The 14224-nt window shown below is 33.2% G+C and overlaps 1 protein-coding gene across 3 annotated transcripts in view; it reads right to left on the reverse strand.

The window, feature by feature from the left end:
- Positions 1-14224, reverse strand: part of TBC1D23 (TBC1 domain family member 23) — a 51111-nt gene that overhangs the window by 24692 nt on the left and 12195 nt on the right. For all 3 annotated transcript variants that reach the window (XM_064496045.1, XM_010978472.3, XM_010978471.3), the window contains exons 2-7: positions 8738-8849; positions 7273-7378; positions 5997-6201; positions 3462-3585; positions 583-707; positions 450-496 (exon numbers count right to left, since the gene is read on the reverse strand). In XM_064496045.1, coding sequence (XP_064352115.1) covers positions 450-496; positions 583-707; positions 3462-3585; positions 5997-6201; positions 7273-7378; positions 8738-8849 — 719 coding nt within the window. The remainder of the gene's footprint in view (positions 1-449; positions 497-582; positions 708-3461; positions 3586-5996; positions 6202-7272; positions 7379-8737; positions 8850-14224) is intronic.

Below are 14224 nucleotides of genomic sequence, written 5' to 3' on the forward strand. Positions count from 1 at the left end.
GTGAGATAAACACTAAAACACAGACAGTACAAAGTGCCAGGCAATACAGAGAGAAAGTAACTCGATCCATGTAGGGTCTAGACTGTGGAGAATCCAAAAGGAGAACCAAGATTTCAACAATGGAGATGCTTACGAGAGCTGAGTATTTAAAGGGAAATTAAGGAAGAAGGAAGGGAAGAGGAGAGAAAGGAGGGCACTTTAGTTGAACAACGAAACTGAAGAAACAGTATCTGAGAAAAATTTGAAAGAGTAAAAAAATATGGAAGGAATGAATGAGGGTAGTAAAATCAGGGGAAACAGTCTTTGAGGTCTGTAGCTGAAGAGTGTCTAAGAGTTGAAAGAAACCTCAGAAGTCTTCTAGACTAATCTCCTAAATGTATAGATGAGGAAATTGAGTTTTAGAAAAGTAAGTGACTTGAAATGTTTTCTCCACATTAAATTATACTTACGGATAACTTCTTCTTTGCTGTCAGACTCCTGTGCTAAGATGACTTCTCTGTAAAAGAGAATCAGATGAATTTGAGTTAAGTATTAACAGAGCACCCTGAGAACAGAGAAAAATTTAGCCAACTTGATACTTACTTTGTATTAACAAGGATTATTAACATTAAGAAATAAATAAAAAATGGATCTGCTTGTTGTAGATATCCATCCCATATTGCCTGAGTGACTTCAATGGAACAGTAACATGCAAAAAGGCTTCCAAGCTGTAATTAGGACATGAAATGAGAGATATAAACCACTGGAGATGACTTACTCTTTTAAAAATATTGAGGCAAATACGTAACACATCAAACTGTCTGCTTAAATGTACACCTTAATTTTACTGTACATAACCCAAAGACAGAACATGTGGATTCGAGGCACAATGAAGCCACTTACTAGCTGTATGACTTAGGGCATGTCACTTAACCTCTAAGCTTCCATTTCTACTTCTGTTTAAAAAAAGGAATACTACTACCTATCTTCTATCACTGTTGTGAAAAGAAAGATAATTAACCTAGTATATATACACTAGCACATATGTGCCATAGCGTAATAACTAGCAGTTACCCACCAGCTCTATGATGTAAGTATTACAGTACTTAACTTGCAAGGTAATTGTGAGGATCAAGCATGGTAATTTAAATTAAGAGCATCAAGGGAAATTTTAATGGCAATATAAAGGCGAATTACTTCCCAAGCTTACTTTACTTCATTTGAAATAGGTGAGACAACATTCATGTCCCTCATTAGGTTTCAGCTCTATGGTTTTCTATTTCAAATAAAATAATTGTTAATGTATAAGCTTCTCTAGCGCTCAACTGTGCTTTAAACTGCATGAATTCAGTGATGTTTTTAGGTCATTCCATTTTTATTAGACACTGAAACAATCCCATCTACAGGTTTAAATTTAAAACATATTTAATGACTAAAGGGAGCAAATGGGAACACGTATGTTTAGTGCCAGGTACTAAACTACTACCATGTATCTTTTAATAAATAACTCTTATTTTAAATATTCTCACAACAGGCGTTCAAAGTACAAATTTTTCTCCCCGTTTTACAGGTTAGAAAATAGACTTGCATTAAATAACTCCTAGCATCACAGAGCTCGTGAGTGGTAGTGTTTGGACTAGAAAAAAGGACCACGACTCTGCAGCCCATGTAACTGCTACTGCAGGTGACCACAAAGCTTTTGAAGTACACACTGCTTCTGATGTTTTCTGTAGTTATTTAAAAACTGCCATTACAACATGGAAGATGTCAACACAAACAGAAGAGCAAGATATGGTCATCATTAAACTCACTTAGCTAAACTGAAATTACCACTGCTTTGTTCACAGGTATGAGTTTTTGAGATTTAGGAATTTGTTTTGTTTCATCTCATGATTGAAAAATAAAAGGACTCCATTCCATAGATATGATACCAGCAGCAAGAATGAAGTTACCTGGGGCATGAACAAAGAGAAGCTGGTTGTTTCAGTCATCAGTTAAAATCTGCTACCAGCACGGAATACTAATTCAGAGTTCTGGCCACAGAAATGCCATTTCCCAGGCATGATATCACCAGAGAGATCTTTATTAAAGTACCAGAATGCTTAAAACAAAGTTTCTTACTTCCACACAAGTAAGTAGATTTAATGAATCTCAGAGAAACTACAATTTTACAGGTATTTTATTATTTTTACTCAAAATGACAAGACTGTAGCCAAGAGGGAACTAAAGAGTAGGCTGCTGCAATTTGAGATTTAGCATGCCAGAGCTGAAACCAGTTAGGATTCTCTCCTCACCATTTCCTGATTGTTTCCTAATCCCATCACCCTCAGAGGTGGGTACTATTAGTATTCCCATTTTATAGACGAGGAAATGAAAGCTCAGAGGCTAAGTGTCTTTAATCAACAGTTAACAAGTGGCAGATATGGAATCCTTTCTGAAGAAAAGTTAGGTAAGATATGATCAAGGAATGTGTTAAATTTTTGAATATTCTTCTAGCACCCAATCATTGTTTTAGAAAGATCTTTAAGTTAACCTAGAAGAGCAGTTCTCAAAGTGTGGTCTAAGGAGACTTGGAACTCCCCAGGAGTATTTCCAGGAGAGATTGTGAGGTCAAAGCTATTTTCATAATAATACTTAGATTTTTCCTTTTTCATATTCATTCTCTCACAAATGAACAATAGAATTTTTCAAAGGCTACATAAAGTATGATATCATTACAGATTGAATAAAGAAGCAGATACGAGAATGTACCTGCCTGTGATCTAACCAAATATTAATGAGATTTGCAAAATTATTTAAAAATGTCACTATTCTCACTGATTTTCTTATGGAAAATATAGTTATTTTTCATTTAAAAATAAGCTCTTAATGTTAACATGTATTAGATTTATCACTACTTCTAAATGAATTAACAGATGGTTAAAATTTCTTAATTTCTAACCAACATAATCCACATAAATTATGGATCCTCAATAAATGAGCATAAAAGATCAAGACCAAAAGGTTTGAGAATCACTGACCTAGAATAATAAAACTTTCCATTTAAAATACAAATGCAGAATGATAGAGCACTGAGATGTACTTTATATTCTCTTATATTAGTTATTTAATAATTTTAAGTCATTTTCTTTGTGACTGGGTATCAATTCTTATAAATGCAATCAACAATTTAATCACAGAAAGTTTTAAAGTGAACTGATCCATATATTTACATATATTATATACATATATATGTAAATGTTACATATATTTACATATATATGTAAAACAACAAAAGGCTAAACTTCATATTACATTTAAGTTAATGTAAGTGAAAAGCAAAATAATGATTTCTGAAATGCCAATAATTGTACCCCTTTGGTTTAAATTGTAATGGTCTATAATTTAGTGCTTTTCTTTCTCTTCCTTGGGGAAAAAAAATCCTAACTATAGTTTTATAGAAAGCTATTTTTCATTAAGTGCTCCTACTTTCACTTTATTACCCAGTTGAGTGCATAGGAGTCAGGAGTAATTTTCTTTGTATCAAGAAAAGAACAAAGCTCAGGTTCATGATATTGGATGAGTAATCGGAAAAGATGAAATGGTCTCCCCTTCAGAGAACAATCCCTAAAAGACAAGAGAAGCAAAGTTTCTTGTTTTAATAGGTCAGAAATGGTCATATCAGTAACTGATCCTCCTGCAATACCCACCTCCCCTCCCTTCCCCAGAACATCTAACCACCATCGCATTCACAGCAAGCCTGACACAACTGGGCAGAGGTCTCTTGTTAACACCTCATATACAAGACCTGAAAAAAAGTTTGTAGAAACAGCAGGTGTACAGCCAACTCTAGGGAGATTCTTTCCAGATGAACCCAGGGAAGCACTCAAAAGAAAGGACTCCAAGGACTACCGAAAACAGTGAGATCACTTAGTTATTTTGGTAAGTTCTAGATCCCAAAAGGATATCTGCATAGTCCTGAGGAAGTCCAGCTCCCTTCCTCCCTGTCAAAGAAGAAGAAACTCCTAGGAAGGCTTCCGGTTAGCTTCACAGTTAACGTACTCAATTAGGAATCCTTAAGCAAAGGCACAAGTCTGAAATGGCCATAGGTGAACATTTCAAAAAGGTGGACCCAGAGCCTTAGAAGCTGCTGAAGTGGCCTGGGTACCAGATGCTCAGGGTGAATCCCAGGAGGTGCCAAACACTGACCTTACTGAATAACTGTACCACTTCCTGCCTTGTTTCCTTGTGCCTAATAAATCATTAAAAATGTAAACAGCTCTAAGTACAGGCTATCATAATAAAGGTCAGTATTTATTGAGGAAATAACCATGCAACCAGACACTATAGCAGATACTTTACAAAGTTATCTCGTTTTATGTTTACAAGCAACTATACGAAAGATACTGTTACCATCCCCATTTTACAGATGAGAAAACTGAAGCTTAGCTGTGGTAAAGTAGCTCACCCAGGTCATGTAACAGAAACTGGGCATTAAGTCATTATGCCATACTACCCTTCCACATATATAAAATATTTCAACAAGTGGTATGATGGTAGACGTACAGTCTCTAAAAAAGCAAACTGTAAAGAAACTGGTGTACATTAGAATCACCTGGGAGTTTAAAAAAAAATCTACATGGTTCTACATAGTCTATTTATATTGGGAGCTTCAAGGACCAGTATGTTTTAAGTAAGTTCTTTGGCTGAACAGACATTTCTCCAATGGAGATAGACAAACTGCCACTAAACACATGAAAAAAAATGTCAAAAATCATTACTTGTCACGGAAATACAAATCAAAACCATAATGAGACAACACTCAGTCTGGATATAATTTAAAAAAACTGACAAGGATGTATTGAAACCGGGATCTTCATTCACTGCTGGTGGGAACATAAAATGACGCAGTTATTGTGGAAAAATCTGGCAACTCCTCAAAGGGTTAAACACAGAGTTACCATATGATTCAGCAATTTCACTCCTACGTACATACCCAAAAGAAATGAAACACAAGTCCACACAAACACTTGTACAGAAGTGTTCACAGCAGCATGACCATAATAGGCAAAAAGTGAAAACAATCCAAATGTCCTTCAACTGTTGCCTGAGTAAATAAAGTGTGCTATGTGCATACAATAAGATTACTCAGCAATAAAAAGAAATAAAGTAATGATATATGCTACAATGTGGACAGCATCTCTGGCTGCACACTGCCATCAATTAAAAAGCTCTAAGCCTAAACAAACATTGAGCATGGATGTCCTCTTTAGAAATTTAATCAGTCAGGTATGTAAACAGGCATCAGGATTTTTTTAAACTCCTTCACTGATGCCAATGCATATCCAGTGTTCACTGTGCAGCCAAATCACTGGTCTAGATTATGTCACAAGATCCTTTTGGTTCTAAAATCCGAACCACCTGATCCACAGCACTGAGAACTACAAGAATTCTTTCTGGCCTCATGAGTGCCGCCTCTGCCAACTCCTCTCCTCTCCACAACAACCTACACATCTGTCTAGACTCAATTTAAGTGTCACCTGCCCAGGGAGAACCTCCCTGACCTCCAGGGAAAGTTAGATCACCCCCGTTACACACTCTCATAGCACTCTATATTTCACCTTTCTAACACTCTGCACATTTCTAATTACTTGTTCAATGCCTGTATTTCTAAGACTACATTCCAAGCTGTAACCTCAGCACCTCACTTACAGTAGCAGCACTCCAAAAATTTTACTTTTTACTTAAGACACTATAATGTTATTTTTATTTTATAAGTAAGAAATTAAAATAGAAATACCACCAAAAAAGTATAGTTATGCTGCATATATAACCTTTAGAAACATAAATTCTTAATTAAAGAATCCTTTACAAAATGTTTATAAACATAAAATAGTTAATAACAATTATGATTCAAACAACTGTAAACATTATTTGAATATTTTACTTTACCACCACAGTAAATTTAACAACTTTAGTTCAACGCAATCTAGGCCTTCATTCATTTGTAAAACTGTAATAACTAAATCACATTTTACCTGGGAATGTACTTATTCATGATAGCATAAAAGCAGTTGTATAAATCGCTGCGTGGAAGTTGAAGATGCATCAATGGTTTGAGTAGATGTATCCAGCTAAGGGACGTGCTATATTTAACGTTACGTGATTTACAATAAAAGGTAATTACAGATTCAATATCCAAAAGTAATTCTGCTGCCTTCTCTTCTGGCACTGAAAGCTGGCCTAGAAAATAAGTGTCAAAACAAAGTCACCAGGCATCTGTTAGAGGCTCAGTTTTTGGATATAACACTTATTTACAAACATACAATTCTATCTTACTGCATTTAGAAAATGCCAAGGGCAAAATAAAACTACATAAAAAGCACATTTTTCCTTATACTTACTCATATTTACTAGCTAGTCAGTATTTACTAACTTAATATACTTGACCTATATATATGTTAAACATAAGAATGGACAATCTAAAGCAGACAGTAGGAAAGGTAAGCGTAACCCACCTTTCTGAAAAGCAAAAAAGTATTTTCCAAACAACAGATTATCATCTACCTCAAGATGGGCAGCTGCAACTAGAGCTTTGTCAAGGGGAGGGAAAGTGATTCACTCTCCACCACCAAATTCCCTTCCTTTGTCCACATCAGCAATGTTTCTGAGGTCAGTACCCAAAAGTCTACTTAATCAATAATTCAACTAAAATATAACATAGAGAAAAACAAAAAGACACCAATGGACTACAGATGAATTAAAAAAGAGAAATACAAATCAAATTAATTTAACCTTCAAAAAGACCTCATGAGGTGACTGGAAACCTATTCACCCAAGGTTTACAAGTTTTTCTATAACAGATCTTGACCTATGACTTTCATTTGAGGACTGTATACAATCATACAGATCTTCAATTATACAAAAAGCTATTTAAAAACTGCCACAAAACTGTAGAAGTACTTGAAGAAATAAACATATAATGCAGAAGTTATATATATGTTCATGTATAACTGAAAAATTCTGCTTTACACTGGAATTTGACACAACATTGTAAAATGATTATAAATCAATAAAAAATGTTAAAAAAATATAATGCAAAAGTAACATTAAAAATCAGACTCTCTTTCTTAAAATATTAGACATTATTTCATAAGAATTTCAAAAGAGAAGTTCCAAAACTATTTATTAGCCCTTTACAAATTCAACATACCCCAAATTATAACAAGATAACTCTACTAAAGAGTGACTCCTCCACCCAAAAATTATTATTTGCAAAATTTTTCGCTGTTTGAAAACAATTATTTAACCTACCAATTAACTCCAGACAATCTTTGTGAATAGTATTCTGTTCTGGTAGGTCTAAAATACCATCCCATGATGCCAAACTATCTCCTTTTCCTGCAACATTTAGAGCAATCTGGAAGAAAGATTTAAAAAAAAAAGCTAGCTTCACATGTTATTTTTCATTCTTGGAAAATATGCTATAATAATGGAGGCCTAATATAATAATGTTGTATTATTAGGAATAATAATGCATACTTCAAAAATTACAAAGTAATATATCTAGATTAAATTTTACTACTTCATGTTAATCAGGTGAATCAAATAAATTACACAAAATATTTACATAGTTACATATGTAAATTTATTTCAAGTAAACATCATCAATGTTATAGACTGAATGTTTGCATCCCCTCCCCCAAATTCATATGTTGAAACCTAAGGCCCTAATTTGGAAGTGGGGCCTTTGGGAAGCGATTAGGTCATGAGGATGGGGCCCTAATAAGTAGGATCACCCCTCTTAGAGACTCCCAGAGAGCTCCCCCATCCCTTCAGCCATGTGAAGACACATTAAGTAATCACTATTCTTTTAAATTTAATGGTGTTACAATTATTTTAAAAGTCTTCATAACTTTCAGACTTTCAAACTGAATTATTTTAGTGTGCTACCAAGGATCTGCTTTAAAATAATCCGGTGGGTGGGGTTGTGAGGAAAGAATGAGGATACTAATCAAACACGACTGGCCAACTGTTGACAATAGTTAAAGCTAAGTGATGGGTACATGAGGGTTCACTATACAAGTTTCTCTACTTTTGTACGTGTTTTTAAAAATTCCTGTAATAAAACATTCAGAATGCTATGTACAGGCATAATTCCATTTGTTACATATATATGTGCAGAGGGGGAAAAAGTAAAAAGATGCGTTTTACCTATAGGTGGTAGGTAACAGATGATTTTTACCTTATCCTTTGTTTACACATGTTTTAACAAGGTAACTATTTCTTTTTTTAATCATAACAAAATCTTAATTTAAAGTTAAAAAATGATAACACACACATACTGGAGAGCAGCTGAAGAGGAAAATAAAGCAAAGGAAATCTCCTGTAATACTCCTGTAAATCTCCTGTAACACCCAGATGCCTACTTCTTCCCATCCTTTTTTAACATAGCTGAGATCATTCTACATCTACAATTATATATCCTATTTTACTCATTGGTTGCATTTTTCCATTTCATTAAACAATCATCATAAACATCATTTCTAATGGCTACAAAAGAAAAAAAATTACCTCTCAAAGCCTAAATTATTAAATATACCAATTCAATAAACCACTATGGAAACACACATTTTACTAAGCTGCTCTGTTTGATAAAATTTTTAAATGTGGCATGTTCATAAGATTATAATCTTTTGCAAGTAAAACAACTGAAAATAAAAATTCTAAAATATTATTCTTAAATGATTACATTTTATTTGTTTTAGTTTCCAGTTACCTTCCAAACTTTAGCCCTCAGATCAGCAGGCAGCGGTCTCCCTTGAATTATATTTCTCAAAGTTTCAAGATCACAACCTCCTGCTTCCAGAGCTTCTTCAAGATCTTTTTCCCTGAAAAACAAGTCCTGTTTATTAAGATAAATTTTATTTCTTATTTCTTTTTCCTCAGTATTCATCTATAAGTACAGCCTGTTAAAGGCTATGTCTAAGGAAAGAAGTTTCTCAGTAGCTAAAATGTAATGTCAAGCCATTTCGTTTTCTTGAAAGGCAATCTCAGGTTTTATATAGTTAATTTACTCTTATTTTACACTTAGTTTCAGCAAGCTTAGTTTCCTGTTTTCTAAGATTAAAGAAATTTAAAAAGAGGAGACAGGGCAAACAGGCTGACAACACTGAGAAGTCAAAGTAACAGAAACGGTCATAGCAGTAGTAATGACTAACACTTTCTACAGCACTAACTTTGTGCCAGCCACTGTTCCAAACATTTCACATGTGTTTTTTTACACTCTCGCAATAACCCTACGAAATAGGTTACATCACTGGCCCCAGCTTACAGATGCAAAAACTGAGGGAAAGAGTGGTTGTGTAGCTTACAGTCACACATTTATTAAGTGGGAGTCAGGATTCAAATTTTACCAGTCTGTTTCCAGAATCTATACTCTTAGCATTATGCTAGACAGTGGCATGAAGGGGAAAGTATAAAATTGGGCCAAGAATGCAAAGTATGGGAATACTTAGTACAAAATTATAGCGATATTATGCCTAAAGCAGTGCCTGGCTTACAGTAAAAATTCAATATATGTTAGAGGAACAAAAAAACTCTAATGGCATCACTGTATTTGTAATATACTAAAGCAAAATAATACCACATCATTTAGTAAATTATCAAGTAAATCATTAAGCAGTTATGTTTAGTCTACTATGTTTAAGGGGAAAAAAAAGTATGAAATAAATTTTATTTTCATTTATATATGGTTTAAATAATAAATTAAAAAAAAACTTTCACAAAAGTATGAATTGTTTTGGGGCCAGGAAACAGCCACTTAAAATAGTTAAATTCCCTCAGAATTCTCAAAAGCTGAGGTTCCAGTCACCGTTTACAATTTTAGTACACAATATATAAGAAATTAAATTTTTACAAGTAAAAATCCCTAACTTAGGCAGATTCTTTAAAGCAGGCTAAATGGCAGAACTTCCCACTAGGACCAAAAAATAAGGATTTTGTCACATTTTTGAGTTTTTTAAGAAAAATAAATTGCTTCAATTACACATTCTCTCAATAAGAGTATCTCCCCTATTGATAGAATTCCAAGAATATTAGTTTAAATGTATAAACTTACTAAAGTGTTGCCCCCTTAAGGGAAAGGAATTAAACGAAAATGTAATCACTTGGGATCATATTCAACAGAAAAGCACTGGTCGAATTTGAAATATTTCTCTTTTTTTGAGATTTTTTTAAAATTGAGTTATAGTCAGTTTAGAATGTTGTGTCAATTTCTGGTGTACAGCACAATTCTTCAGTCATACGTGAATATACATATATTTATGAAATATTTCTTAACAAGAATACTACAAATTCGTATGTCCAACTAATCAAATCTAAATAGTAACTACACACAAAAAAACATTTTGTTCTTTTGCTATATGGTCACCAAAGTGCTGGATCAGAAAGTGAAAAAAAGAGACTTTAAGTCTACGGCTGAGAAATAGTTAATTAAGGCTCGTAGTTGATAAAGACTGAAGTTTATCTGTTCTATTTAGCCAAAATGTACAAGACAGCCTGTTGGAATCTGAAGGATTGTTTGTAACCATTAAACAAAGAAAATTTAATGGAATCTCTGATGAATAAATACCATACTTTTAAATGATAAAATGAGGAAATGAACTGAAAACATCATTTAATGAGATAAAATTGTTTTACCAAATAAATGATGAACTAGAATTTTTCCATTTTTCAGTGCAAAATCCTTGGTTTCTTTTTGAAGTAACTTTGCCAAATCCCTTACTATTCCAGACAACAAAGTTAGTACTTTGGGGCAAAATGTCCAATCCTCAATGTACTTTTAAAATCTTAATAATGTACAAACACATCTCTGTTGATACAGCTGCTACTGGAGTCTTTGATGCTTCCCCCAGGGAACCGCAAATGTGGTCTCCAGGAGCCATGAACAAGAAACCAGAAAATGCTCCACCTCAAGTTGTAAAAGGCACTTCCCACAATCTAAATAATTAAAAGTAATGTTATTATCTGAACACGATGTTCAAAGGTTCAGTTATCAGATCTTCAACATTACAAATGTGCTTGTAAAAGAAATAAAAGAGCTGAAAATAATGAAGTTAAATATTTCATAAAAGGGTCAATTTCCTATCAAGGAAAGAACAACTCTACAGCATTTAGCTCTCAAATAGAATTTTCCTTCCCCTAAACCAAGTTTCTTTTTACTTTTGAACAAGCAACACCTAACATTCAAAAGCAAAACATATGTCTGGTAGAGTATGACTGGGTGGGTTGATTTTTTAAATCTTTGATTATGGTGGCTTCTTACCATCCTCACAAGCTAAAGGTTGATAAAAATGTACTGGATATTCAGACAGGTCTTAAAATAGAGAAGTATTCTAGGAATTATGAAAAGTAAGTAACTGTCTTCTTTGCTCAGAAGATTCAAGGCAAAGCAAATCCAAAGTTTGGGGGTTGTAAAGAAGCAGAAATGCATCTCTTCCTGACTCTGTGACCTTGAAACTATAACATATGTTTGTGCAATAACACTACAGGTTACTGTTGATGATCTAGCAATGACGTATTTTCAAAACTTTTATAAAACTTAGCAGAATTTCCCCATTGCTGATATTCTGTGGCAAAAATCACCTAATCTAATAAACACTGTTAACCCAAGTTGCTTTAGAATTACAGCAAGGCAAACAATATGACTAAATTTACATGAAATTAGTGTAATGTTTATATTTAAACTAGTAACTGAATTAGACTTCTCTTCCTCAACCAAATGGTGAGTAATTTCTAGTACATGGAAGCATTTGCACAATGCAAGTTAAGGGGGTGAAGGGATATGAATTTTCAAATGCTACCAAATTAAACATTCATTTCTAAATGCTTCTAGGATTAATAAATTCAATTTGAAATTTTGTAACTATTTTTCAAATAAGCCATACATTGAATCATATTTAAAATTACATTTTTTAAAAGCAACTAGATTATAGCATACGCTGCATTCCTAAAACTTAAAAAGTTACAGAAAATCTGCCACTAGGGAAAAGAAACCCTATATACTTTATTTACAAATTGTTTTACTCCTAGTCATGTTCTAAACACTTCTCTTCCCTATAATTCCAAAATGTCTGAAAAGTTTAATTGTACACACTCCTAACAGGAGATGAAAGCAAGACAATCCATTTCCTAAAAATTTTTTTTTACATATATCTTTCTGCACTTAAAACCCATTTCCAATATCAGCCACTCTCCACGCCCCAGCACCCAGCTCCCAGCACCTCACAACCACTGATTTACTTTCTGTCTCTATACATTTACCCATTCTGGACATTTTATATATGGAATCATATATATGTGATCTTTGTGTCTGGTTTCTTTCCCTTAGTATAATGTTTTCAATGTTGTAGCATGTATCAGTACATGCTTTTTATTGTCAAATAATATTCTATTGTATGTATATACTATAATTTATCCATTCATCAGTTAATGGCCATTTGATTTGTTTCAATTCTTTGGCTATTAAGACTATCTCTTAATTTTGAACATAAACATCAATAGTCCAATTGGTTAAGTGTATGATACATATATACTTGTTTATTATTCATTCTTCCCAAGGACATCTGGAAGAATTTAAAAATCAAGTCTATTAAAACTTCACACCCATTAGGATGGCTATTATTTTAGAAAACAAAAACAAAAAAACAGAAAATAAATGTTGGTGAGGATGTGGAGAAATTGAAACCCTGTACACTGTCAGTGGAAATGTAAAATGATGTAGTCACTAAAGAAAACAGTATGGTGATTCCACAAAATAATTTAAAAATAGTATCAACATATGTTTCAGCAATTCTACTTCTAGATATAATGCCCAAGAAAAGTGAAAGCGAGAAAGAGCAGATATTTGTACATTAATGTTTATAACATTATTCACAAAAGCCAAAGGTGGAAACAACCTAAATATCCTTTGATGGATATACAAAATAGGGGAGATACACACACACACATACACACATATACACACAATGGAATATTATTCAGCCTTAGAAAAGGAAATTCTGACACATGCTTCAACATGGATGAATCTTGAGGACATAATGCTAAATGAAATAAACCAGTCACAAAAAGACAGGGTACAATTTCACATATATGAGGTACTTAGAATAGACAAATTCATAGAGATAGAAAGTAGGATGGTGGTTGCTAAGGACTGGAGGCAAGGGGGTAAAGAGGAGTTTTTTAATGGGTTACAGAGTTTCAGTTTTACAAGATGAGAAGAGTTCTGGAGACTGGCTGCACATCAATGAGAATACAGTTAACACTGCTGAACTATATACGTAAATGGTTAAGATGGTAAGTTTTATGTGCATATTCTACCATAATTTTTTAAATTCAACTGTATTCAATATATCACAAAAGTCCATGAATCCAAGCTTTAGAGTCAGATCTGAGATCCAATATTGGCCCAACTCAACAGCCATGTGATCTTAAGCAAGTAACGTATGTAGAAACACAGTGACTACCTTATAGGGTCAGTTAACGCTTAAACAAATTTCTGAACACAAAGCACTCAGTGCAATACTTTGAACATAATAATTCTTCAATAAACAGAAGACATGAATACTATTATCGTTATTATTACTGAACAATAGCTGACTTTTTAAAAATAACTTTTTCTTAATGTAACAAAATCATTTTAGAGAATTTGGCCAATGTAAAAAAATATTTTAAAACCAACCACAATTCTATTACTATGAGATAATCACTGTTAACATTCTGTGAATAACTTTTCAGTTCTTCATATATGTCTGTGTGTGTACAGAGACATATATACATATAAAAACTGGTATATTGAGTATATAATTTTATACCCTGCAGGATTCACTTATTTGTGTTTTTCAAAAATATCACACATATTTCTCTGATTCATTCAATACTCTTAAAAATAAGATTTTTAATGGCTGGAGAAATTTATCTGGCTGCTCCTCTACTGCTTGCTATTTACACACTTCCTAAAATTTCCTTGCATTAATCTTTTCCTACTTATCCTTAGCACAAATTCCCTCAAGAATTATTCAATAATCAATATTCCTTAATGTTAAAAGTTAAGTAACGTAGGCATCAAATATTATTTAGAATTACGGCAGTATCCATTAGAACAAAAAACAAAATCATAAAAGATGCTTACTTAATTAAGTGAAATAGAAGGAAACTTTTAACTTCTCACATAGCATCAGTCAGTACAACCTGAGTATACTTAGAA

The sequence above is a fragment of the Camelus dromedarius genome, chromosome 2 (assembly GCF_036321535.1).
Source record: "Camelus dromedarius isolate mCamDro1 chromosome 2, mCamDro1.pat, whole genome shotgun sequence".
NCBI lineage: Eukaryota > Metazoa > Chordata > Mammalia > Artiodactyla > Camelidae > Camelus > Camelus dromedarius.